The sequence below is a fragment of the Lagopus muta genome, chromosome Z, assembly GCF_023343835.1.
Source record: "Lagopus muta isolate bLagMut1 chromosome Z, bLagMut1 primary, whole genome shotgun sequence".
NCBI lineage: Eukaryota > Metazoa > Chordata > Aves > Galliformes > Phasianidae > Lagopus > Lagopus muta.
The window spans coordinates 21,399,612-21,427,466 of NC_064472.1; the positions used below are offsets into that span (position 1 = coordinate 21,399,612).

Consider the following 27,855-nt stretch of genomic DNA (forward strand, 5'->3'; position numbering starts at 1 on the left):
AAGTTATTTAGAAAAAGTATACCCTTATTTTACATTGCTATGAATCTGTGATTTAAAGTAACTGTTTAACAATGCATTATTCTATTTCTACAGATTAGGTATTTTCAAAAATAGGATACATCTGTATCACTAGTAGAATTGCAGAATTACTCAGGTTGGAAAAGACCTTGAAGATCATGAAGTCCAACCATTACCTAGCCATACTAGCGTAACAACCCACTGCTAAATCATGTTCCTGAGCACCACATCCAAATGGTTTTTAAACACATTAGGAGATGGTGACTCAACCACCTCCTTGGGAAGCCTATTCCAATGCTTAACAACCGTTTCTGTAAAGAACTTTTTCCTAATAACCAACCTAAACCTCCCCTGGTGCAACTTGAGGCCACTTTCCCTGGTGCTGTCACCTGTCACCAATGCAACGAGACCAACCCCACTCTCTCTGCAATACCTTTCAGATACTGGAAGAGAGCAGTAAGGTCTCCCTTCAGCTTCCTTTTCCCCAGACTAAACAGCCCCAGTTCCTTCAGTCACTCCTCATAAGGCATATTCTCCAAGCCCTTCACAAGCCTTGTTACCCTTCTTTGAACATGCTCCAGCACCTCAATGTCCTTTCTCTACTGAGGTGCCCAAAACTGAACACAGTACTCAAGGTGAGGCCTCACCAGTGCTGTGTACAGGGGCAGGATCACTTCTCTAGTCCTGCTCACCACACCATTCCTGATACAAACCAGAATGCCATTGGCCTTCTTGGCCACATGAATACACTGCTGGCTCATATTCAGCCATCTATCTATCCATCAGTACACCAAGGTCCCTTTCTATCAGACAGCTTTCCAGTCACTCTTCTCCAGGTCTGTAGGGTTTCCTGGGGTTGTTGTGACCAAAATGCAGGACCCAACACTTGGCCCTGTTGAAACGCATACAGTTAACCTTGCCCCACTGATCCAGTCTATCCAGGTCCCTCTGTAGCGTTCTTCTCCCCTCATGCAGATCAACACTCCCTCCTAACTTGGTGCCATCTGCAAACTTACTGAGGATGCACTCAATCCCCTCAACAAGATCATTAGAAATATGTTAAACATAAGCGGCCCCTGTACCAGGTCCTGAGGGACGCCCGGGCTCATGACTGGCAGCCAACTGGATTTAACTCCATTGACCACAACTCTTTGGGCCCGGCCATCCAGCCAGTGTTTCACCCAGCACAGCGTACACCCATCCAAACCATGGGCAGCCAGCTTCTCCACAAGAATGTTGTGGGGGAGAGTGTCAAAAGCCTTAATGAAGTCCAGGTAGAGCACACTGACAGCCTTATCTTCAGCCACTAAGCGGGCCACCTTGTCATAGAATGAAATCAGGTTTGTCAGACAGGATCTACCATTCGTAAAGACATTCTGACTGGGCCTGATCCCCTGGTTGACCTTTAATTGGTCCATGATGGCTCCTGAGATCTGAGAACAGATCTGAGGATCTGTTCCATAACCTTTCAGGGCAAAAAACCACAATACACAAAGCACAAAACATTGCTTCAGACCACCTCACAGAAAATACCTCCATATAACTGCACCAGACACCTGGAGATCAGAGTGGGAAAACAATCCCTAACATACAAAAGAGGTGGAGAGATGCACCTGCATCTCCAGGATAACAGAAACAGAAAACTGAACACATCATTTGCAACATTTAGGTAGATCAATGACATTGACCTTTAACAGATGGCATAACTTGAGATAAGATATGCAAGGTCAGAGAGAATACTACCTCTAGTTTTGAAATGGTTAACATACTCACATGCCCAACTCCACGTACAGATTTTAAAGCTGTTGAATATCTGAAAAAGTTAAGCAGCAGGGAACAAGCAATACTCATTTTATGGTAAGAGTATTTGCATAATTAAAATGAAAAGGCTATGAACTTAGATTGAAATCCTACCCAGATCCTACTGAAATATTGGGCATTCTGCCACTGACCTCAACGCATAAATAATCATACCCTTTGTTAGGACAGATTTGTGTAAACTAGTAGAAACTGAAGATCGCTAAATACTGAAAGTAATGGCTATGATGTTGTCACTAAATGAATTAATTTACAACCTGTGCCGTAATTAAAAACATATGTTTTTAATGTGTTCCTATACAGAAGCAATCTAATAAAATGTAGTAATAAACTTGAGCTAATAGTCAAGACTAATGTTTAAAATCTGAAGAAAACATGAAAATGTAGAATATATTCATGTGCAGCAAGAGAGAGAGACCTTTTGCAACAAATTGCAGACGAACTCCAACATTGGTAAAAATCCAGTGTAAAAACTGGCCTAAGATGTTCTTCTGGATTGTTAAGAATGAGAAGCACAGCTAGTCACTTGCATATCTACTATTCTGCCAGTCACTGTAAATTGTGAAAATACCAGCTCTGATATTGTACTTAAGGAGGGGGAAGGGAAAGGGAATGCTAGGATTCTAATCAGACTAGTAAGAAAAAATTTAAAATGAGAGGTTTTTAAAAGCCTCTATGTTCTCTAAATAAAAGAAGGCAAAATATGACATTTCAAACTGCTAGAAAGCCCTTCCTCAGATATCTGGCCAAGCAGTAACTGAGTGTTCTAACAGATATCCTAAACTATTACCACCAAACATTTCCTGGAAAAACTATCATTTGAGTAGTTTTATGACCCTTTGTGCAACTAAGAAGGTAAATGTCTGAAGAGGGAAAAAAAAAAAAAAAAAAACAACAGCATACAAAAGAATTTTTCATTGATTTTTTTCTTCTGTTGTAAGGTGGGTATGTAAAAGGAAAACATTTATTTCTAAACTACAGCAAACATTAATATACCGTTACTAACAACAGAAAATGCAGTTTGGTATTTCACGGATTTACTTCAATGCATTTTTAATTATGCCTCATTTACAGAAAGCCTTTCACCAGGGACAGGAAGTAGTTGCACTGCTCACGTTTCATGCTGCTGTATACGCTACTATATATTCAACTTTTCCAGCTCAGGAAAACATTAGGTTTGTGACCAGTTTCACTCATTGAGCACATCTTAAGTGTGCAAGGTTAAACTCAAAATTTCTGTCTTAACTTGAGATAGGTGAACATTACTTGTCTCTTTACTCAACAGCAAGTATTTTAATGCATTTACCAAAAAAAACCAAAAAACAAAAAACAAAAAAAAAAAAACCAAAAAACCTCCAACCAACCAACCAACCAACAAAAAAGCCAGCTTTCAGACTTCAGGTCTCCAGTCAAAGCATGAAAATCTGAGCTTTACTCCATGATACTGGTCACTCTTCTGGATTTGGAATTAAATAAAACACATTTTGCCCATCTGGAAAGGATTAGGCAAACTCTGGGCATACATTACATCTTTTCCAAACTTCCACTCTCAGAGACACAAACTTTATAAACTAAATCAGAATACGTATCTTCAACAAAGCATAATCTATAAGCCAACCAATGATACCGCAAATTAACAACCTTTTTAGTGATTAGAAAACAATCCACTCACAAACATGCTTGTTAATTAGCTGCTAATGACCTGCTGTTTGACATCCACAATGCAATAAGCATTTTTCATATTTCAGATTTTTCAGATAGTTTTTTAGCATTCCAAGTGAGTTCTCTCAAATCCCACAGTCTGACTCCTGTCAGCTAAAAAAAAAAAAAAAACTATTAATAAGTGTTAAAAGATACCACTTGCGCTACCATTCTTCCCTCAGAATCGAAAGCAATTTATAGCCAAGATAGGAAGTTTGAATTGAGATTTAGGCCTTATTCTATAAATAGAGAAGGGAGTGGAACAATAAACAAAAGAAGTCACATCCAACAAGCAAGTGTATAACTATCACATAAATGCGAATATAGATAATATGCCAACTGATTTCATTAATTCATCTTGTGTTTTTTGTTTTTTTTTTTATATTGGCAGTGTTATCTAATTTCATTTTCTATCATTATTCCACCATGTCCTACGGCTACTCAACTCACAAGATGAGCTACAAATTACAGAAACTGATGACAGAAAATTCTTCGTTGAAATCTTTGTGTATGTTTCCTCTCTCCTAAATGTATAGGGCTTGCCATCTTGGTTAAACTTGGTAGCTCTAGGCCCAAGTGTATCTAAAAGAGAGAGAACGTGTGTCACCATAATTTTCACAGCTGTTATGTCAGATCTCAATCACAACTCCTCTTTTGTCAGTCTTCAGGTAGTCATTCTAGAGATTATTTCTTCAGATAATTAAGAGCAACGACATGTTCGTAACACAAAAGCAAGAATGTAAGAACAGTAGTATTAGTTCATTATTTAGGTTTAAAAAGTGATTCTATCAGTGGAAAGTAGCGTATATGTAAAAAGGAGTACAAGGAGCATACCATCTACAGAAATACTGTACAAATACTCCTACTGTGTGAACCATATCAAGTACCACACATTCCCCAAACTACTGTACCTAAACAGAAGTACATTTCAGAGTTTGTTTCTACCCTACCAAATCTATCATTTTGAATGCACTAGGATTTTTTACTTACTCGTCTTCAATTCCCTGAGAATAAAGAGGCATGGGAAATTTATTGTTACTTGTTGTAAAGCGGGGTCCTCAAATTTTAAATACATGCACAGAAAGAAATTAAGGGCAACAGATATATGATAGTTTTTCAACTGTCCCTCAGAAGAACACACACACCTGTGGTCTCCAATAAATTAAGTCAATGGATAATCTTACAATTCTTGCACAAAAATAACACAAAGGAAAACAGCCTCCTGCCAAGGGCTTAAATTCACTGTAAGGAATTCCAGTAAAACAGCTAGGAAGTCTGGACAACAAATGAGGATGAAAATTACTTAATGGACTGTAGCCAAAGAAGAAAGAAGCAAACAAATACAATTGACATCAAAATTACTTCTTGAAATCAAAGCCTTTCTTGTTAATGGGGGGAGAAACTGCAGGATGAGAATCAGAGACAAGATTTCATGGGAACCAGAATGCTCTGAATGCTCATTTTTATTGGACAAGGATAGGAAATTCTCCTGACAGAGCAATGTTAGAGTGCCTTGCATAGAAACAAAATCTTTGCAAACAAGTTAAGAAGCCCAGACAAAGTGGAAAAATGCCTCAGAAAAGAAGCATAACAATCTTGGACCTGCAGGAGGAAAGGAATGTGCAGAGTCCTGACTGGCCCGACCCTGCTACCAAATGCCTTAACTAGTACAGAATCTAATGGGAAAATGTTACTTGTTACTACAGAATAAAAATATATTACTAATCTATAAGCTACCAGCATGTAAAAGAAGAACCATTCGTATGAAATAGCTTTCCTTTTAGTACTGCTAATCAGACAACACAGCTTCTAAATCAGCCCTGGCTGCCTAAACCCCCTTAATATTATAAAAAATGAAAGGCATGATTGTGGTCAGCTCTACACAGGTATGCAAAATGAAACAAGAAGCCTTTTGCTCCTCTCAAATGTCTAAACCACTGCCAGAAACACTACAGTTCTTTAGATTACCGACCACAAGATTTACAGGAGTTTAAGACTACTGCTGTATGCGAATACCGTCTGCCCCTTCAGAAATGTGACAGCACTGGTTTGCACTGGGGATTCATGCTTCACAGATAAGTACAAGAGAATACACCTTGCCAATGAGAGCACATGGATGAGCAAATGATTACCTAAAGCATCATGAAGTTAATCTTGTACAAATACAATAAACAAACAAGCTCTGTAAATTTTCTCCCCTTTAAGTATTGGAAAAATCTACAATTGTGTAACGATGCTAAAGCAGTGTTATAAGAGACACTGAGTATTAGTACCGTCTGCACACATATTGGAGTTAAAGCTAACAGCCACCACACCATACTGCCAAGCGCTACACTTACTGAATTACAAGTACAGTGGTAGCAGGCAAAAACATGAAAATCTGTACTAATTTCTGAGAGACAGAGAGAACAAACACTCTTGCAGCTTGCAAGTTCATATGAAGTCCAGGGAAGAGGAAAAATTATAGCACCTGTAGCACTTTCCACTTTTACTGACTGCTCACTGATACTGTCCTCTTTCACCTGCACCTACAAATCCAGGTGGTGTTGAACTTAGTCAATAAAAATGTGCTATACTCTCGATTCTGTATTCACACAAATGAAGATTCCTCCAAAAACAAAGTAAGCTAGTTCATTGATGCTGCTGAATTAGCTGTTGCTAACACAGTAGACCACTTACAAAAGTAACTCCAATTCAATTACAAGACCTTCGAATGTAGAATTATTATTTATCACTAATTTCAAATGTCGTATCTGCATCTCTAACAGCATATCTGAGGAAAACAAATAACACTTATAGTCTCAATACCAAAGTTTTAAGAAAAAAGCTTCCAATAATTATTTTGCATGGTTTGGAATCAGAATCATATCAAAAGGATTGTTGCTGCATCAAAAAGATCTTGATGGTTTTGTCATGCGTACTGAATTTGATTTTCATTTTCCTTAAAAAATACAGAATAACTACTGGGAGACATTTCATTTCAATAGATTTGCTGTTTAAAATGCTCGTATTTCAAGCACTAAGGTATGTCCTTAGTGTTAAGGCACGCACACACAACCTCAGCTTCCCCCTGGAATTTTCTTCTCCATGGGCTGTTTGGTGTACCTTTTGTTCATCTTCTGTCATAAGAAAAGGCAAATTAATAGCTCTGGATCTTTCCTCCCAGCAGGAAAAGACTGTTTCTGCAAACTTTATTACAAAATAAATAAATTTAACTTATTTTATAGTAAATCAGTAACGTGCTTCTGGAAAAAAACAGCTGTTTAGTATATGGAGAAAACAAACTAGCCATTTCAGATTCACAAAATATTTGAGAACTATTGGGTTGTAAAAGAAAAACACCCATTTTTGTATTCTGTCATCTTTTATCTCTGCTACTAAATCAGGCACACAAGACAAAGAACAATTTCATTTATAAGGTATACACCTGCATGTTAACTAAGTCATTGCTGATGAACACCATCACTGAACAGTGCCAGAAACCCAAAACAAAGTGCTATTTTAAGAATTTCCCTACTTAACGATTTTTAATTTCCAGGCAAGGAAGTAACTGAATGGGATTGAAGAAAACTACCCATTTTCTCTTCAAAAATTGACATTATAGCATAAATAGCTTATCTTAAAAACACAAAACTCTGGAGGTCACCATTTTGGCCATATTTCTTACAGCATTTCTGAAGAAAAACAAAAAGTCATCAGGTTATCAATGAAGGTTTTTCACACACATAAACACACAAATAGCCCATAAACAAAAACTATAAAAAAGGCAAATAAATACTTCAGTATTGGAGGTAGAATAAAGGGATGTGTATGGGAGAATATACAGACTCAAAACTACAGTTCTAAATCTGATCTGAAAACCTGACATTGTGCTAAAAAGTGAGATTTCCACATCTCTGATGCTGGAATACAGGAATCAAATACAAAGACTAACTATTTCTACCAAAACACCTGAGACAAAATAAGCATATGAATTTATTCTTCTTCTCTTCTGTAGAAGGTCATCAAAATAGCATTACACTATAATGCAACTTCACAAAGCAAAGCTATTAGGTTAGTATGAAGGCTGCTCCAAAAGTAATAGCTGTTTTATTATGTTGGCCCACAACATCAGAGGTAGATGGTGGTATCACAGCAGAGGCTGAACCTTCTACCAATATTTCATTACATTTTGTTGCCATGAGACAGGTAGTAGCAGAGGGAACAGCCTGACAACATGGCATCTGACATGGAAGTACATACGAAACAAAGGCTTGTCACTGATTTCCTCCAAGCAGAAAAAACGGCATTCACTGAAGTTCACTGGCAATTGTAAACATTGATAAAGATCAAACAGTGGATGTGAGCACAGTGAAGGGTAGTTGCTGCATTTCAGCAGTAGAGACAGTGGGTCACCTCCAGTGGTGGAGATTTTTACAAGCGTGTAGAATCTTGTTCATGGCTGGTGAAAATGCATAACTCGTGGCAGTGACTGTTGAAAAAGTGTTTTGTAACTTAGAATTTGCTCAAATAGCTCTTATTATCGTTGTGTTTGTTTTAGAACTCTGTTAACGGAATTACCCAGAACTTACTTTTGGAGTAGCCTATGTATTTTCACTTTATGTACTCTTAAGAAACTGATTTAGACAACTGCAGAATAAAATGAAAAAAATATCCTGGCAAAAATCTCACGGAGTTCAACAAGAACTGCAGAGTCTGGAAAGTAGCTCTCTAGAAAAGGCGTAAATTCACAGCAAGTTGAATACAAGACAGTAAACTGCCCTTAAAGCAGCTAATGCTACTCTTAGCCATTTTATTAATGGAGAAATATTGCCAGCAGGTCAGAAGACGCCACAGCTAGAGTGCTAGGCCCAGTTCTGGGCCCATCAAAACATGAGATACACAATCATAGAATGGCCTGGATTCAAAAGGACCTCAAAGATCATCTAGTTTCATCCCCCTGCTGTGGGCAGGGTCACAAAACCACTAGGACAGGCTGCCCAGAGCCACATCCAGCCTGGCCTTAAATGCCTCCAGGGATGGGGCATCCACAACCTCCTTGGGCAACCTGTTCCAGTGTGTCACCACCCTCTGTGTGAAAAACTTCCTTCTGATACCTAACCTAAAACTCTTCTGTCTTAGTTTAAAACCACTCCCCCTTGTCCTATCGCTGTCCACCCATGTAAACAATCATTCCCCCTCCTGTTTTTATGCTCCCTACAAATACTGGAAGGCCACAATGAGGTCTCCCCGGAGCCTTCTCTTCTCCAAGCTAAAAAAGCCCAGTTCCCTCAACCTTTCCTCATAAGAGAGGTTCTCCAGCCCTCTGTTTATCTTAGTGGCCCTCCTCTAGACCTGTTCCAAGAGCTCTGCATCTTTTTTGTGCTGGGTACCCCAGGCCTGGACGCAGTACTGCAGATGGGGCCTCACAAGAGCTGAGTAGAGGGGGACAATCACCTCCCTCTCCCTGCTGACCACCCCTTTTTTAATGCAGCCCAGAACACAGTCGGCCTTCGAGGCTGCAAGCACACACTGCTGGCTCATGTCCAGCTTCTCATCCACTAGGATCCCCAAGTCCTTCTGTGCAGGGCTGCTCCCAAGGAGATCTTCCCCCAGTTTGTATAAGTATCTGGGATTGCCCCAACCCAAGGGCAGCACCCTGCACTTGGTCTTACTGAACCTCTTTAGGTCTTTATGGGCCCACTTCTCCAGGCTGCCCAGGTCCCTCTGGATGGCTTCCCTTCCCTCCAGTGTATCAACTGCATCGTTCAGCTTAGTGTTGTCTGCAAACTTGCTGTGGGGGCTCTCAATGTCATCATCTGTTATCGATAAAGATGTTGAAGAGCACCAGTCCCAAGACTGACTGCTGAGGGACACCGCTTGTGACCGGTCTCCACCCTGACACAGAACCATTGATCACAACCCTTTGGCTGCAACCAGCCAACCAATTCCCAATCCTCTGAACAGTCCATCCTTCAAATTCACACCTCTCCAATTTAGAGAGGACATCTGGATATACAGAATAGAGTCCAAAGGGGCTACTAAACTGATCGAGGAACTAGAATACCTCTCTTAAGAAGAGAGGCTGAGTGCGCTGGAACTGTTTAACCTGGAGGAGTTTCACACAGATCTCATCAATACCTACAAATACTTGAGGGGAAAATGTAAGGAGGATGGAACAAGGCTCTTTTCAGTGGTTTCCAGTGACAAGACAAGAGGCAACAGACACAAACTGGAACAATGGAAGGTCTGACCACCAAGAAGCTCTTCTGTGCTGTGTGCATGAGGGAGCACTGGCACAAGGCTGCCCAGGGGATCATAGAATGACTTGGGTTGGAAGGCACCTTGCACATCATCAAGCTCCAACTCCCCTGCCACAGACAGGGGGCCACCAACCTCCAGATATAATATAAGACCAGGCTGCCCAGGGCCCCATCCAACCTGGCCTTGAACACCTCCAGGAATGGTGCATCCACATCCATCTCTGGGCAGCCTGTTCGAGTACCTCACCACATTCTTGGTAAAGAACTTCTCCCTGATATCCAAACTAAATCTTCACTCCTTCAACTTAAAACTATTTCCCCTTGTTCTGCCATTATCTACCCTTGTAAAGAGTTGACTCCCCTCTTGTCTGTAGGCTTCCTTTAGGAAGGTTCAATGAGGTAGGTAGGAGAGCTGTACGCTCTCCTCCTTGGGGGATCTTCAAAATCTGCCTGGACAACAGTCTGAGCAGGCCGATGTCTGCACTTGAGCAGGAGTTGGACAAAATGGACCAAAGGTCCCTTTCACCCATCCAACTCTAACCATTCTGTGATTCTGGAAAAATAATTAAGTCACATACTATTTTAGTTAAAAAATAAAAAATAAAAAATAAAAAATTTCAACAGGCACGCTCTATAACAAAAAACAGCTATTACTGTTTCAGAACCTTAATTCAATGTCTTATCTTGAATTATGACTGAACACTTATGACTCAACAAATATGACCAAAAGTTCTGAAGTAAGTGTATAAAGGAAGACAAAAAGCAGTAAGACATACAAAAGTATTATCAGTGCTCTGGATAGTTGCTATTTGCTTTATATAAAGTCATCCAGGGTCTCAAGACTCTTGAAGTTGTCCTAAGTAAAGCCAATTACCTCCTCTGAGATCATGTTACAGTAAAGTGCCTTTGGTCTCACAAGTTTGAGGGATGTTCAGAAGTTTTCCTGTGAAACTGAAGTAAGATGCTTCTGCTAGCAGTACTATCAGTAAATTCTCCCACTAGCCATCCTATGGCATAAAGGTTAGCAGTAGAGACAGAGCAGCAAAATTACTCCTAATATTCATCAGAACAAGTTGAGAATGGACATCATTTTTGTACCATGTATGCAAATTATACCGTATTTCTTTACACCATCATAATTTTGCTCTCCTCAATGAGATTTGGACCAGTCTCTTATCTACTTTAATTTTTTGTATTCATCTAGTAACATTTTTCTGCAGTTCCCTATGAGGTTAATAAAATAAGCACTTTGCAGACTACAGTATGCCTTCAGCTTGTGGCAAATAAGCCAGTACATCAAGAAGGCTCTTGGTCAAAGACAAGTGCCATAGTTGGCACGGTAATGTTGTCTCCAACAAGATTAGCAGATTAGTTGGTAAAAATACATAGTTTTAGCATATAGCCGATTCAGGAAACAAAAGTTGATCAGGCAGGCCTCACTAAATCAGTACTGATAATATTTTTTGTACACTGTAGAACATGACACCTTTTAAAGCATCATCGAGTAAAGCAATTTATTGTAGAGCATACAATTACTGTTATTCATTCCAACTCCACCTCTGCAAAAAAACCCCAATTCTTATACGCTGATAGAATTTGTTAGTAACATTCAGAAGAGCTAGCAGTTCAGGTGAAAGCCAGACTAATTAAATTAAATACTAAAAAAATTAAAGACTAAAAAAATTAAATACTGATTACTACAGTAATTTCCAAAATTAATACCAAAGGCCACACTAAATAATAAATGCAAGCATTCTAACATGAAAACATGGAACTGAATTTGAAAGTTCAGCAATGCTTTATAAAGGTCAGTATCACAAACCTGATGGTAACACACTGAGATATGATCATTTAAGTATGTGCATGGAAGCGTAAACTTATTTTACAGATCTTATCTACTTTCATAAGATAGCAAACACACATCCATCCTTCAGAAACGCAGCAGAATACATGGATGACTATTAAACCAAACAAGTCCTCAGTGCTCACTGATCGCTGTAAAACTTTTTCAATTAGAATTTTTCACTTTCTCTGTGAACTTGCACAGTTCTTCCACAGTTACAGGTCTGCACGTTAGCATTTACTTAGACCTTCGTCTGGAACACAGAACATCCAACCAGGACAAGGAAGCTTATACAGAATACAGAGTAATAAAACATGCTAAAGTACAACAGTGAATGAAAATAAACAATTCTGCTTTGCAGTGCCAGAGTAACATTAACAAAACGTCAAATTATTCAGCCATAAGATTAAGAACAGAGTTACCAACACCACTCATCCATACATACTGGGAAGCTTCCAGTGACACAACAGTACCATGTAACAATTAGATTTGTTCACTGACTGCCTAAGCCAGTAAAACTTTCACATGTAGGACAGCTGTAAAGGTTTAATTTTACATGTGAGCAGCTCTAGTGAAGGCAAAAATCTGAGTAAAACTAATCCGTTTTTTGTGAGGGGAAAAAAAAGAAAACTAACAAAAAAACACCCACACACCTCACAGGAAAAAAAAAGAAAGAGGTCTCAATCATTTTCACCGCCTCAATTATTACTATGCAGCATTAACATCCACATGTAACAATTAGATTTGGAATATGAATGCAAAAATCCATGCAAGAGATTCAGATTTTCTTACTGAATTCAATTTTTTTTTTTACTTATTTTTATAAGTAATAAAAAAAAAGTATAAGTATATAAGTATAAAAAAAAAAGTATAAGTAAAAGTATATTTTTATACTAACAATAATTTTTTTACTTATTCAAAAAGAAAAAAGGGTTTCTTTAACAAAATTAAAACAGCCCCCCTTCCCTTCCCAATAATCCAGCCACTACTCCATCTTTCACAGAAAACTCCACGACAAATCACTTATTTTAATCACTTAATGTTTTTAACATTTCTGCAGGGAGCGCAATGATTCCAAAAATAGGCGACATACAGAGTAGTACAGAATTTGACCAGGAAAGCAGAAATAATGAAAGAATTCTAATCCAAATTAGTGCTGCTGCACCTGCTGCTATTTAAACAAAAGAGAAAAGAATAAATACCGTCCTTAAACAAAAGGCAAACGAATCATCCAGATAAGTACAATTGCCTACTCATAACTGCAGAGAACAAGTGGTAATATTTTCACCAGGAGTACAAGATAGCTTTGTTGACTTTATCATAGTAGTGGTGGTAGAGAAGCTAACAAATGTGCACGTCAGCTTTGAAACTTACTACTAAAGCCATCAGTTCTCATCTTAATTAAGCACAATAAATCAAAACAACTACAAAGCAGAATCATACATTGCCTGAATCTGCAAGAAAAATGTTGTTTCAGCAGAAAAACAGTATTACAGTAGTTGAGCTTCTGCCTTGAAATTCTTATAAAACATTATATATAGTTAACAAAACATTTTACACACTGCTTTTCTGTCCATAATTTTAAGAATTGTTTTCAATTATAAAAATATAAAATGCTCAATAAGATCCATCTGTTCTACTGGAATATTTGCATTGGCAATTATGTAATGAAAATAACAAGAGAAGCAAGTAATTTTCGTATCTTACTTTCCAAGCTTCTTAATCTATACTTTGATATACTTAGGTCAAACCATCTGTTACTTCTTTTCCTCATCATATTACCTACTAATTATATTACTTTATAACTAGCCTCTACATAAAAGTAAGAGCAAGAAAACTACAGAGTTAAAATAAAAACAAACATAATACTTATAATGACCATACCTAGTAATAAGAACCGCATTATCATGGTGGGCAATCCCATTTTCTGGAATGGTGTTTCCATCACTTTGGTGGGAGAGAATGGATTTCTGCCACTTACAGAAGCTATCGAGGGACTTGTCTGCATGGTGGTTTATCTCCAAGTTTGGCTGCAATACAACATGCATACCAGAAATGTTCCAAACAAATTACTAAGGTCAGTTGTTAAGCCTTTTGAAGACTAAATTGGGACTATAATTAGAAGCAGTGGTTTCTAGGAATAAACTCTTCTTGCCAAATTTTATCTCTGTAAAATCTGACCCCAAGTTCAGTTGTGTATTACTGAACAGACATTCCTTCTGCTCCAACTTAAATAATGATTATGTCAATACAAAAAAACAAACAAACAAAAAAAAACACCTAAGTATTGAAATATAGGTCTAAAAATAAAACTGACATACTCAAAGGTATATTAATATTCTCCTGAAGTAAAGAACAGATATTTTTGAAATAATATGTGGGAAATATTCCTTTGAAAAGTTTTCATCTTGATTATAGTAGTGAAAGATTACAAGGCAGGTTTTGTACTCAGATGCAGCCATTTCAAGCAATAATTGAATAATTCTATACTACACAATAGCATAATTTGTATTTCAGGGATATAAAGCTGAAGTGCAGCAACTCTTACCTGATCTTCAGTGAGGACAATTAAACGTGTCACTATTATATTCACTACGTTTCCTAGACTGGAATCACGATAAAGTTTGGCAACCTGACCTCCAGAAAATAAGAAAAGGCACAAAGTCAGACAAGAAACAACGTGCAGTTCCTAAATTGTTAACCATTCAACTATCTTCCTGCTCAATGCATTTACAGAATGTTGATAATTAACATTACCTAAGTTACTTTTTGGATAAACAAATGACCATTCAGTAAAAATAAATACATTTCTGTCATAATTTTCAGTCAAAATAGTTTATAACTTGTTTAATAAACCATCCAACATAAGAAGCATTTAGGCTGTTGATTTAAACATAACAAAGCTACACCATTTTAAATTCTTAAATAATTAAACGATTTATATTATTAAATGATTACATTCAGATTGAAAACAAAACAAAAAAAAAAAGTGAATGATCACAGCACACTTAACAGAAACAGTACTGCATTTTTCCCCACAATGCTAGTATTTACCATATTGTAATTATTAATTCTTGCAAGATGATGCATATTTTAAGACGTTACTATGCCAGTAAATAAATATTTTACAAATACTTTGAGATTTCAGAGTGCACATGTTAATATCAATATTGAGAGGGATGAAACTTACAATATTCATTACACTCAAAATGTAGTGTTCAATGTCTTTGCGACCATGATATCCCACCATCATTTTGTCGGCTACTACCAGCGTCTCCACAAACCGCTCAAGGCTTACTGATCTCTTCTGTCGACTATGACTACTTAATGTGTCATTGACAGGAAGTGAAGTTGGAAAAGCAGATCCATCACTCATCCACCAAGGTTTACTGCTTCTTGTGAGGTCTTCTAGGAACCAAAATAATTAAACACTTCAGAAGGATCACTAGTAAAACTCATTCAAATGCAGCTGTTTTAAGTTGAGATTGTCTTTAAGACTCTAAAAACAAGTCTTTCTTGAGGCAAGGAAAATGCAAGTTTATCATCTTTAAATTTAAAATACCTCATAAAAAGGAAAAACAAGTTTACTTCAAGTTCTGATATTCTGAATGCTACTTAACTTGGCTTAGCATGACAAATCATCATCTTCTCTCAACGTATCTAATCCTGCACATCTATTTTAGTACTAAAGATTACTTATAGTTAACCATGAGCAGGATATGAGATGGCTGTAATACTAGAAAATAAAAAAAAATATTGGAAAATATAGAAAAAAATCAAAATTAAGGTTAAAGGTATCAAGACATACTAAGGAATTAAACAGTTTGAAAATGCAATACCGCTTTTATGCAATATATGGTTATTACAAACATGAAATTATCAGAGAAACAAACAGTACATACTTTCTTAATACTTGAACTCATGTCCTCAGGGCAAAATTGAACATCCCTTCCCTGCAAAATGGGCACTTTTAATATTAAGTATCCCTTTTTCACAAAGATCCATGCAAATCTCAAGTTCAAGTTCAATAAAGCATAAAATAAGCTGAAATCACGTAGTAAGGACTTCAAAATATTCAAGGTTATGGATGGTAGTTATGGATGAACTTAAGAACACTAAAAGGTAAGCACATTTTTAAGTGACTGAATGAGACTGCTCAAGTGATCAACACAAGAGATGCAACCTTACCTCTCCTACAATTAGTTCAGCTAAGGATAAGCTGAGATATGTCCAATATATTCTGTGAAAAAGCACTACTTTATGCAGTCCAGCTAAACCATCTGTTTCACAGAGCAATAATTACACCACAAAGCATGTACATTCAGGACAAAACCAGGAATACTTCAGTAGTCCCACTGTTGCATAATATTTTGAGTGCACAGAGTTGGCTTTAAAAGGCACGTTATTTTCGGAAAGTTGAAAAGAGGAAATAATCTGGGCAGCTGACAAAAATGCTGGAAGTAAAATTATTCTCATTCTACAGTACTACAGTTCAATAATCCCATACCCATCCTAAAAAATAATATCAAGTAATATTGATAATAAGTAATAAGTCTGGAGAGGATTTCAAAATCAACATCAAGATTTCTACTAGCTCTTATCCCTATTCTAGCAAGTTCAAAGTTGATCTAATTGTTTAAAGATTTTCATCTCACTTAAGTAGTGATTTAGAATCATAGAATTACTCAGGTTGGAAAAGACCTTAAAGATCACTGAGTCCAACCATGAGAAGAATTTTAAAAAGACCATTTAAGAATATGTAGAATTTTAGCTGGCAACTTCTGTGGTACATTTTTAAAAAAAAAATCAACACCTCAGAGTAAATGGTGCTATCTGGGGATTTCTAATGCTCATAAAAATGCCAAGTACTTTATACATACAATATTGCTTCATATTCATTCATAATTTTTCATTCAAAGATGCAAATCTGTTCTAAACATTTGAAAGACCAATGAGCTCAGAAAACTTCCACATAAAAAACAAGTAACAATTCTTCTGGACTCATCTTGACACCACCTTTCAAAACAAAGGTCTCAGAAGACTTCAAGAAAACAAACGTTTCTCCTTTTCTTATCAGATGATAAAAAGGCTTCAGCGGATTTCAAAGTAATGGGAAAGTTGGAAATAATCCTGGGTACTCACACTCCAGGATCTATCAGTTTTCATGATGTTTTAGTTTAAAAACACTGAACAATTTTGAGTAAAAACTTTCTTTAAAAAAGACTGCAAACTTTCACGGAAAACATTCTGACAAAAATATTTTTGTTTTAAATAACATAATTAGTCCTAGATTAAAAACCTTACATCAACACTGAGCATATCTACTGGGAAATAAAACAAGGGTGGGGGAAGAGGAGGGATCAGAAAAGCAATGTAATTAACCCCAAAGTAACGAGTACAAAAGCAGGAAATTAGATTGTAAACTGCAACTGAAAAGAAATCCAGATGCACATAGAAAGAAATGGTGCAGGCGGAGTACACAGTAACGGTACCCAAGTTTTAAGTCTTCATCTTCAAAGGTACTAGATAGGAGAAAGAAGCAGAGATGAAAGAACATAACACGCAAAAACAAACCAAAGGTGGTCTAAAATCCACAATTGCAAACTATTTTAATATTCTCACAATTGCATCTTACATAGGTGAAAAATTACATACAGCCTTTTCTTAATATTAAGCAACCCCATTTAATGCATATATAAGCATTTTTTCATTTTAGAATGTGCTGACTGTAGGATTTGGCATGAATAAAATCATGACAAGAGGCAGCATGTAGTAGTACTATCCCTAAATAATCTGCCACTTCACAGATTTCACATGTCAATTTTTATTGTTTCTCAATCATACCCAGTCTGTAAATACACATTTTCCTTTGGTTGTTTTGTGATTTTTATTTTTATTTTTTTTTATTATTGTAGCCAAAACAGGTAAAGAAATTTTATTCATGCTTCCAAGAAAACAGAATTTCAATTCCAGACAAAAATAGAAGCAACATGGCTGGTCTGCAGAAAAGCTATTTCTTAGAATTGTGCAAATAAAAAAAAAAAAAAATTTTTTTTTAAAAGAACTACTAAAAGTATTTCACTCTTCAACATAATACGCACTATTAGACATAAGGAAAAATAAATATTTCAGTAAGTTATGCAGACAAACAAGAACAGAACAGAATAGTTCATAATATATTTTTAATTGCAAAACTAATAATGAGTACCATTAGCATGCCATCTAAATATTTACATCATAAATCAAAGCTATAAAACAAATACCACTTGGCATTATACCTGCCTACTCCACAGCTTTAAGATGCCTTTTCTTTGAAAAACCAACTAGATGGCAATACTAGTTTGGATGGAAGAATTTTAAAAAATAATGATAATAGTAACTCTTCTACAGGCTGACCCTGCAAAGCATAATCCAGTGACCTCAAATCCCTCTGAGGCAAGTTGAATTTAATCAATTTATTAGCAAGGCCTTAATGATTTCAACTGTATTTACTAAAACAATTAACTTGTTGACAATATATACATGAAATATTATTTAACTTTTTTTAAAACACTCTCAAGTCTAACTGATTAAAAATCAAATTTAGGTTATGTGAATCAGCCACAATTCAAACCCATATTTTTACCTGAAAATGAGCTACTGTGAAATAGAGAAGTATTTTTATTCTAATCTTCCCAGCTTTTCTTTTGTACTGATCACTGAAATTCTATTACATAATAAGAAGCAGTCCAACAAATTCTGCTCATCTGTTCACCAAAATAAAGATAAAATCTTCACTGCTTTCTCAGTACAGAACAGATACACGGTAAACTTAGTTTACAGTGGTAGAAACTTCACAGAACAGAATGTGAATAGTGGCACTTCTGCACAACCATATTCCTCCCAGTGTACTATATTGGCAATAGCATTCTGAAGGTAAAACCAAAACCAGTTTTTCAGACAAAATGAAAGGTATTCTTCCAAAGATGCAGTTATCATTTTCCTAAATCTGCATTTAAGTTTTGTTGTTGTTGTTTAACATAGAATTGGAGAGTTCTCAACTTCCAAGAGTTATTACCTGTCTTTATTTCTAATATCTGAAAGCTGGGAAACCAAAAAACAATTTTTGTTTCATTGATACTCCGGGGATGCTCAAAATGCCAAGCCCTTACGGGAAAAATGGGCTTAAACAGTGCTTGGAAAATAAGTTTAAAAGGTTTGGTAGTCAGACAAACAACATTTGAAACAGCATGTAATCTGAAAAGGTACGATCTTGCAGTACTGGGGAGAACAAAGCTTGTCAGAAGTTTTCACTGAGTTAAAACAGTCTGCACACCAGCAAGAAGAGAATGAAGTGAAGTAAATGAGCATGAGAAGTGTCAGAATTGCAAAAAGATTTTGTATTTTACTGTTAAGGTTCTCAGGTTGTGATAAATCTGAAAACTCAGGAATAGCAGAACAGCTTCTCCAAGGATAATGGCAGCAGCAAATATGGAGGGAAAAAAAGAAAAAAGAGGTACAGATGCTAAGGATTACTGGATGTTTTAAAACAAAAACCTCATGCAAAGCTCTGATCAACTTATGATCCATAGCATAGGTACTGTCAGAGCAGTTAGACAAAGCAAAACTAAACTACCTGCCACTGCTTCACCTTCACTTTGAGGATAAATGATCTCCCAAGCATTAACAGAAGGTAAGATCTGACTGCTGTCAATATCCTTTATTTTTCTATATAAATCCTAATGGTAAAAGATGGAACTGTAGTACACTTAGCAATCCCTTCCACTTGTTTCTATGGATTTGTGTGACAGCACTCCATACAAAATGAAATAAAAAGTTAGATGCTTCACAGATGTTTACTGCAAAATGCATAAACTGGAGCATCTGCATACATTAGTGTTCTTATTTTACAATCAGCACATAGTAGTCATCAGAATTGTTCCATAATAAAGCACGCACGTGAAATAATGCTTCCTAAACTAAAACAGAAGCAGCATACAAAGTTTGACATGCACTTGACAGTTAGCTGGACTACTCAGGAAACTTCCACAAAGATGAGCCTTTTCAGAAAACACTTGCTGTCAGCTTAATAAATCAGCAAGGTTAAAATTTCCAAAAGAAGATGAAAGAAGTTGCATTAAAAAAAGACAAAGTTATATTCTTTTCATTTTTAAGGAATTTGCCAGCTTTCCCTGTGCACTGAATCTCATGGAACACTAATGTCTGGGACAGTACTTTCAAGAACAAAAAAAAAGGTAATCACTAAAGCTAAAACATTTCTTCTCTTATGTAGAAATACACTATTCTAGTGCTGTAAACCTAAAACAACCGATCATTTACTCCAAGCTGTTCTCAAGAAATTAAGTTTCCGTTACAGTTTAAGCAAACCATTTCAAAATTAATAGTACTTAAAGAGTGTTTCTGTAGATGTTAAAACTGCTTTGTAAGAAAAATACCCTTCAATCAAAATCATACAATCATTCCTGTTAGCCACATACTCAACTACTACAGAATAACATCAACCCACTGACCCAAACACTACGAGTTTAAAAACTCTAAATCATAAACCCCTAAGAATGAAGAAGATACAGACTCCAGCTTCAGGTATACTAATAATCATAGTTGTAACATATTCACTATACATAGAGTTTCCTCAAATGACATGAAACACATGGTACACACTGAGCTATAACACGTAGTCACTGAAGTCATGCTGTCCTTCTGGGAAGTACATTTTGAGAAAGTCAGTGATCATTAACACCACTGTACACAAAGAAATAAAACAAGACTTACTCCCAGTGCTTTATTTGTAAAATGACACTATATTCTGGATGGGAATCTTGATGTGAAGCAACTTTATAACAGGGCATACTGTATCACCCAAAAGGAGTCTTACTCTACACTGTATATAGTACCTTACCTGTGAACCAAGGAAGGCTAAATAAATTTTTGAAGCTATGATAACACCACTGATACTCATATTCATTTACCTGAGACTCCACAGCGACTATGATCATACAGAAGTTGCTGGCGCATGGTAGACTTTTTGTATATGACATGGGGATGACCATTCTCGTAACTGAAGTTACTTGAATTAGCTGTTATATTCTTTAAAGGCTCAATGAAATACTCTTCATCTTCTGTAGCAATAACTCCATGCTTAAAAAGAAAAAAAAAAGGAAAATTTGCAAGACAAGATAAATCTATGTTTAAAACCTTAAAATTAAGTAACATTTGACAATCCTTTATTTCTTTTAAGAAATAAGTCAACATAAAATGCATGATTCAGTTAATTTTCGGAGTCTTTAGTTGGAAGGAGAGGTAAATGCCTACAAGCAGTACAATACAGAAAGAACAAAATAGCATTGCTTTACTTCTGGAATTCATCCCTACCTTTTTTTAGTGAGTGTGGTAACAAAGCAAGACAGATTCTCAGTACGCGACAGATAAACTGTTCAAAGACTTTTTTTCCAAAACCACATAATTGAGAGCCATTGAAGTAACACCAAGCCAAAACCATCTTGCCCAAAGGGCAAGTGAGCTCAATGTTCCTCTATGATGCCACACTAGTAAATGCTTAATAAAGTAAAAACTGCATGGAAAATTAATTTTAGGAAGTACTATTTTGAGAAAAATTTTGGCATTTTACATTCATGTGCCAAGTTATTTTAATATCAATTACCTTAGACTACATGATCTACAAAGCACTTACTCCTTAACACATCGCACCACAAACCTCTGGTAGATCCAAGCTGATGCAGACCATGCACTGAACCTTATTCTCTTGCTGCAAATGCACTTCTTTCCCTTCACACTACAGGGCAGAATGACAGATATTCTATTCTCATAACTCTCATATTTGTGAATTCAGTTTCTTCTAACCAGGAAAGTGGTTGATGGAAGAAAAGGGAAATTTCAAGCCAACTATGTAACTGCCTGAATCTTCAGAGACTAAAACTAAACTTTAGCAAAAAATCCAGTTTTGGGATCATTTAGGGTACACAAATATTGAAGAATAAGCCCAACAGAGACTCCTACGCTTATAGTCTCTAACTAAAAAAATTCAGTATTTCTACCTAGGAAATTCTGAATGTATAACTTTTCTATTATAGTAGAAATAACTACTGATCAGTAGTTTCAGTGGAAATTCTAAATTCTGCATTCATATTCTGATTTGATCAAATCAATGGAGATACCATTAAAGCCACTGTGAAGACTGTTCCCAGAATCACAGAATTGCAGGGTTGAAAGGGACCTCAAGAGATCAGTGAGTCCACCCCTCTGCTAAAGCAGGTATCCTACAATAGGTTGCGCAGGTCAGTGTCCAGATGGACCGTGAATATCTCCATAGAAGGAGACTCCACAACCTCTATGGGCAACCTGCTCCAGCTCTCTGTCACCCCTACTATAAAGAAGTTCTTCTGCATGTATGTATGGAACTTGCAGTGTTCAAGTTTCAGGCCACTACTCCTTTGTTCTATTGCTACACACCCCTGAGAAGAGCCTGGCCTCATCCATTTGTCTCCTACCTCCCACTAGATATTTATAAACATTTATCAGATCGCCAGGCTGAACAAACCCAGGTTACTTAGCCTTTCGTCATACAGGAGATGCTCCAGGCCCTCAGTCATCTTTGTGGCCCTCCACTGGATTCCTTCTAGGAGACCCCTGTCTTTTATAAATTGGGAAGCCCAGAACTGGACACAGTACTCCAGATGTGGGCCTCATCAGGGCAGAACAGAGGAGGAGGATCACCTCCCCCAGCATGCTGGATACAATCTTTTTAATGCACAGTATACCATTGGCCTTATCACAGAATCATAGAACTGCCGCTGGTTCGAGGCCAATCTGGTTCACCAGGACCTCCAGGTCCTTCTCTGTAGAGCTCCAGCAGGTCAGCCCCTACCCCTACTGATGTGTGCAGTTATTCCTCCCCAGATGCATGATTCCATGTTTGCTTTTGCTAAATCTCATCAGATTCCTCCCTGCCCAACACTCCACTTGGTGCAGGTCCCGCCAAATGGCCTTCTGATGTGTGAGCCACCCCTCCCAGTTTCGTATCACCAGCAAACCATGCTAACATGCATTTACATTAACGTTATTTGAACACTCCTAACAGTGCAATGTGCAGTAAGGTTATTTCAAAGTACTTCTAAAAGCATGTAAAAATCACCCTGTCACTTCCAGAAGTTTTTTGTTGTTGCTTTAAAGGGTTTGGTTTTTTTTTTCTCCATTGACACCTCCAGGGTAACCTGTAAGACCACTTGCTCTATAGATGATCCAAATATCCCAAATCTGTTTCTAAGATCACTGTACTTTTGGTCAGACCTTTTCTGTTGCTGTTTTGTACATCAGCTCTCTGCTGTTCTTCACTTCTGGAATAACCAGAATTCAGTAACAGCACAGACCTTATAGAATAAAAATGCCAGCATAACACTTCAGAAAGAACTGTGTTTTAACAACATAATCCCATCATATATTTTAAAAATATATGCATGAACACAATTCAGTTTTCAATTACATGCTTTTTAGTGCCAATAGTGACTACAGCATTAAGTGTTCCTCTTCAGTGGTATTTTTCATTATGAGCTCAAATATTTACTCAAGAACTAACATCAGGGCCTGTATACACCTGGACACCAAATTTTCTCATAATGTCTCGATATTTGGAATCTACAATATTACTAAGAAAATAGGTCACTTAATGGCTGCTTAAGCAACCTTGAAAATATAAACCAAAATGTAACTAGGTTTGCCAGATGTGTAGAAAGAGCCTTGATAATCTGGACTGCATCCAGCCAGGCTGTCAGACATCTGGGTTCAAGTGAATCCTGAGCCACTATAAGCTCTGGTATTATATTCCCATCAGAAAATAGAGTCCTGCAGTCTTTCTAGCCAACACCATCAGGCTGTGTGCTTTGTGCCAGGTCTGAGGAGACAGGGGTACCATTCAAGCCATGGCGCTGTCTTTGCAACAGAGAGAGGTCTTTAACTGTACTTGAGTCTGGCTAGGTAAATGAGCTTTAAAGTGGTGAGATGACAAAAGAGGGAGCAAGTAATTTCAGATGACATAAACAACACTAATAGCAGTACTAATTTTCTAAGCAGATTGTGTTTTAAGAGAAGCAAAATCTATTACAAAAGAATGCAAAATTACAACTGCAGTTCCTTTAGGTACAAGCAGTGAAAAAGGCAAGGCGAGTATCACCAAATTTCCTATGTCAAATCATTATCTCATCTCCGTTGCTCAAACATTATTCTGGGTTTAAAGATACAAATATAAGTGTTAGTTTGCCCAAGGAATTGCAAATAAATTTTAACTTACACCTGCTAGCAGATAATCAGAATACATATGCAGTCGGTTGCTGCAGCTAGCTAAGTGACACGATCACACTGGAAAATCACTTGCCCTGCATATAGCTGCAAATGCACTTCACATAAGCCCTGCATACATAGCATATCTTAACTTCCCTTGCTAGCCCAACTGTTATTCCATTATTAATTCAACAACACCATTTGCATCAGTTTAATGTGAGTGAATTTTAAGAAATGTTTGTAAATCTGCACGTAAGAAATACCCATTCCAGTGAATGCCAGTATTTATTTTGAGTTTAGAAAATGCATATGGCTAGAGATGTTTCCACTCTATATGCATTCCATAACGCACTATTAATAAATAGAGGGAGTTACACTATTCTATCCTAAACAACATCCTAAATCTTCTTTCTGGCTTATCATCTTTTGTTTGAGCAAAACAACATTTCAGTTGAAAAGAAGGACTGAAATAAAGACTTATGAAGCATCAAAAGGAATTACATGTATTGAAGCATTAAAAGAAATTAAATGTGTTGGCAGGGTTGGACTTTTTTGCTTGTTTTTGTTTGTTCTTTTCAGCTTTGCCATAGCACTTAAAAACAGTTTGTGAATTAAACTTCTGTTCCAAAATGCAAGAAATATCATTAAGGAATGACCAGAAAAAGGTTGTGAGAAAATACCATGGATTTAAGAAATAATGTATGCCCTAAGTAAGTTACTGTAAGAAGCATTCTCAAGGCTATTATCTAAAACAGATTGTTTGAGGTCCTATGTTACCCAACTCCACCACAGATTGCCAACTCCTGCTAACATATATAAGGTCCGGATCCAGCAGTTTGACATGCTCAGACAAATCTGTGAATCCACGTGGAGTTCCCCTGAAGCTGTAAAAAGGAATCTGTTTGTGTCAGACTGCCTAGATGGGGTCTCACCTAAGTTCAGACAGGGGATGTCCATCAGCTACAGAAGTAACAGTTAACATCAGTTAAAAACAAAAGAAAAGAAAAAGCTTCTTCCACATTCGAAGTGCTACTTTTTTTCAAATTTCTGCCTGTTTTCAACCTTTCCAGATATTATATTAAATATACATATATTAAATATTAATGTAATTTAATAATAATTCAATATTGATATAATTTAATATTAAAAACACAAAGTAGAAGAAAATAAAATTCCTAAAAAACTTTCAGGGTTGTTCAGCAAGTCTACAGCTGGCTGTACACTTCAATGTAGCTTTATATCGTCGGAAAAAGGCTGCACTCCCTTTGCATGCTCTTTAGGATGAAACAACAGTGATCTGGCCTGAGACAATACATCATGGGACCTAGCAAGACATTTTAAAACTAGGCAATTACAGAGCTGCACCGAGAAGAACTCAATAGACAGCAGCCTAGAATATTAGTCTTTTTTGATACCTCTGACCTTTTAAATTACCTTGTAAATTATGCATTTATATATGATTCAAAAATATCGCTATATGCAATTTATGATCTACAAATTTAGATGTTTTGTTTATGATAGAATCAGCTTCCAAGCAAGCTTATTTAAAAATATGAAGATTTACCAGGGTATTTATCCATACACTGATTTTGAAATAAATCAAATAAACATGAAGTCTGCTGACTATGTAAGATCATGCTTTTAGACAGCTCTTGGCCCTTCGTTCTCTTATCTACTTGGAGACATCTGTGCTACCTAGGACAAATATTATTTCGTGAATGGAACTTTGTGTGCCATTGAAAAATTTGGCACCTTACATTAAATATTTCCTTAGGAATATTGTAGATACAAAAATATATTTAATCTCTAATTCACTTTCCTAACAATCACTTCTTTCTAAACATTTTGAAGTACTTCCCTCTATTGAGCTTGTCAGATCAAAAGGAGAAAACCCACTGCTGTGGAAGACTTGTCTGGGCACTCAGTTACTGGCTTAAATCTGGAAGGCGAAGAAAAGTCCGAGTTTCGTTTCTGCTAAATTTCACTGTTTCTCAATCCAAAAATTTTCTTCAAGACTTGCTGCTCTTGGAATTGGACAAACCTCTTTTCTGTAAGGTGAAATTCTCTATTTAGTCCATCTACCACACTTTCTTATTTCACTTCCTCTAGGATTACATACTCAGCTTAAGCAGTTCCTCAGCTACTACTGTCTCAGCCCCATTGACTTACATCCAACACCCAACACAGAAAGCCCTACTTGCACTGGTACTCTACAAAGTCATACAAGTTACATTAATTAAACCATGGTCTCACTTGCTCACCCTGAAATTTGACTCCTCTGGCAATACTGAAACCTAGCAGGGAAGCAAAATAAACACAATACTTAAATTCTGCTGATGAGCAGCACTCGTCATTTAAGACTATTACTTGTTTTAGAGTTACAAGTCACTTAAAATTACTGCCTTTTGGACAGATTCTAATCAAAAACTATGCAGAACATGACTGTCAGTCTCTTACACATCAAAAATAAGACTTAAAAAAATGCAACAAATGCCTTGAACACAACATTTGCTCAAATATCATTAACTCTAAAACAAACAATAGTGTCCTGAATATTTAAAGTGCCACTTGCTTTATTAAACATGTTATAAAGCAGCTGGTTAGAACAAGATATTTGCCAGTAGAAATCATTTTAAAATAACTGATGGATTTACCTGAATCTAGTGGTAATTCCTATAACCCATGCCCCTAGTACACACTGTCAACACAATGACAGGGAAGCTTTTTACAGCAGAAGATCACATTGAGTCCAGCCAACCACTGCACCTGCTTGAGCGATCCCTCCTCCTTTGAAAGAAAGCCTTATGGGACCACTGTTGCTTCTGGAGCATGACAAAAACCTCAATTGCATATGGCCCAATCTAACACTCACAGTCCCAAGAAGCATGACCACAGAGGACTCAAAAGTCCCAATCATGGTGTGCCCAAAGATCTGAGTCTGCCTTAATACAAAGTAGGTATACCAGGAGGAAACGCTAAAAAGTTGATGACAGCTACAGGCACTGAAGGTGAAAACTGAACAGCACTCCTCATTGAAATTAACTTGCAAGCACAGTTAACGTATGACACATAAAACCATGGAACAACATATAGCTTCACACCAGCCAAGTAGCATTGTTGAGGACAAGGAAAACGTGAAACTGATAGATGGCTCCACTGAGGCCAACCAGTATGTCTCTCAATGGGGAGAAATGCTGGAGATCAAGGCATGCAGACCTTCTTTTTTTTTTTTTTTTTAATAAAAAGTAAATTCTGAAAGCAGCAATTTTCTCTTCAAAGTATTTTTAGCTGAAAAGAACTAAAATACAAATTAATCCACTACATTAGCAATAGAAGTTCAAACAACTGTGTCATAAGCATTATTACATGGGAACTACGAAACTGAATTAAATTATGGTACTGAATTCAGACCTATAAGCTGCATTAAAAAAACTCTGATAACACATTAAGGAGAGCTACATTTTAACTATGCTTCTTCAGAAGCGCTCGCTCATCTCTATAAATCTCTATTCAACTAGAGTAATCTATTCAACTCAAGACTAATCCAGGTTAACCAAGACAAAATACTTAACAGCCAACTATGCGTGCTGTCCCTAGTACTGTCTAGATCCCAAACAGCACGGTTTTGTCTACCAAAAAACATTCTCATAGCTCTCAGGCACTTGTAAAGGTTAAAAAGGAAACAGTTTAGCAAGGTTGTAGCCTTTTCTCTTTTTCCCCTCGTTTACCAATTGCTTAGATCTGCTTACTCTTAACAAGATGTACCAATGTTCCGCTATATAAAAACTGAGTAACTGCAGTGTGTATTTTTACTAAAGGAATTACTGAGCTCTTGATTTAGTACTTCCTAGTTATGCTCTTTTACTTAAGTATTTTACTACTTGATAGCAGTAAGTTTTTAGGGTTTTTTTGTTTTCTAATTTCTGTTGTGAAGAAAAG

General features: G+C 36.8%; 1 protein-coding gene across 4 annotated transcripts in view; it reads right to left on the reverse strand.

Moving 5' to 3' along the window:
• The window catches only part of ADAMTS6 (ADAM metallopeptidase with thrombospondin type 1 motif 6), a 148,550-nt gene that overhangs the window by 113,266 nt on the left and 7,429 nt on the right, over positions 1-27,855 (reverse strand). For 3 of the 4 annotated variants that reach the window (XM_048930635.1, XM_048930634.1, XM_048930636.1), the window contains exons 4-7: positions 20,592-20,760; positions 14,813-15,030; positions 14,171-14,254; positions 13,507-13,652 (exon numbers count right to left, since the gene is read on the reverse strand). In XM_048930635.1, the coding sequence (XP_048786592.1) occupies positions 13,507-13,652; positions 14,171-14,254; positions 14,813-15,030; positions 20,592-20,760 (617 nt within the window). Of the gene's footprint in view, positions 1-13,506; positions 13,653-14,170; positions 14,255-14,812; positions 15,031-15,524; positions 15,576-20,591; positions 20,761-27,855 lie in introns of those variants that run through there. The other variant, XM_048930637.1, reaches the window with a different exon arrangement.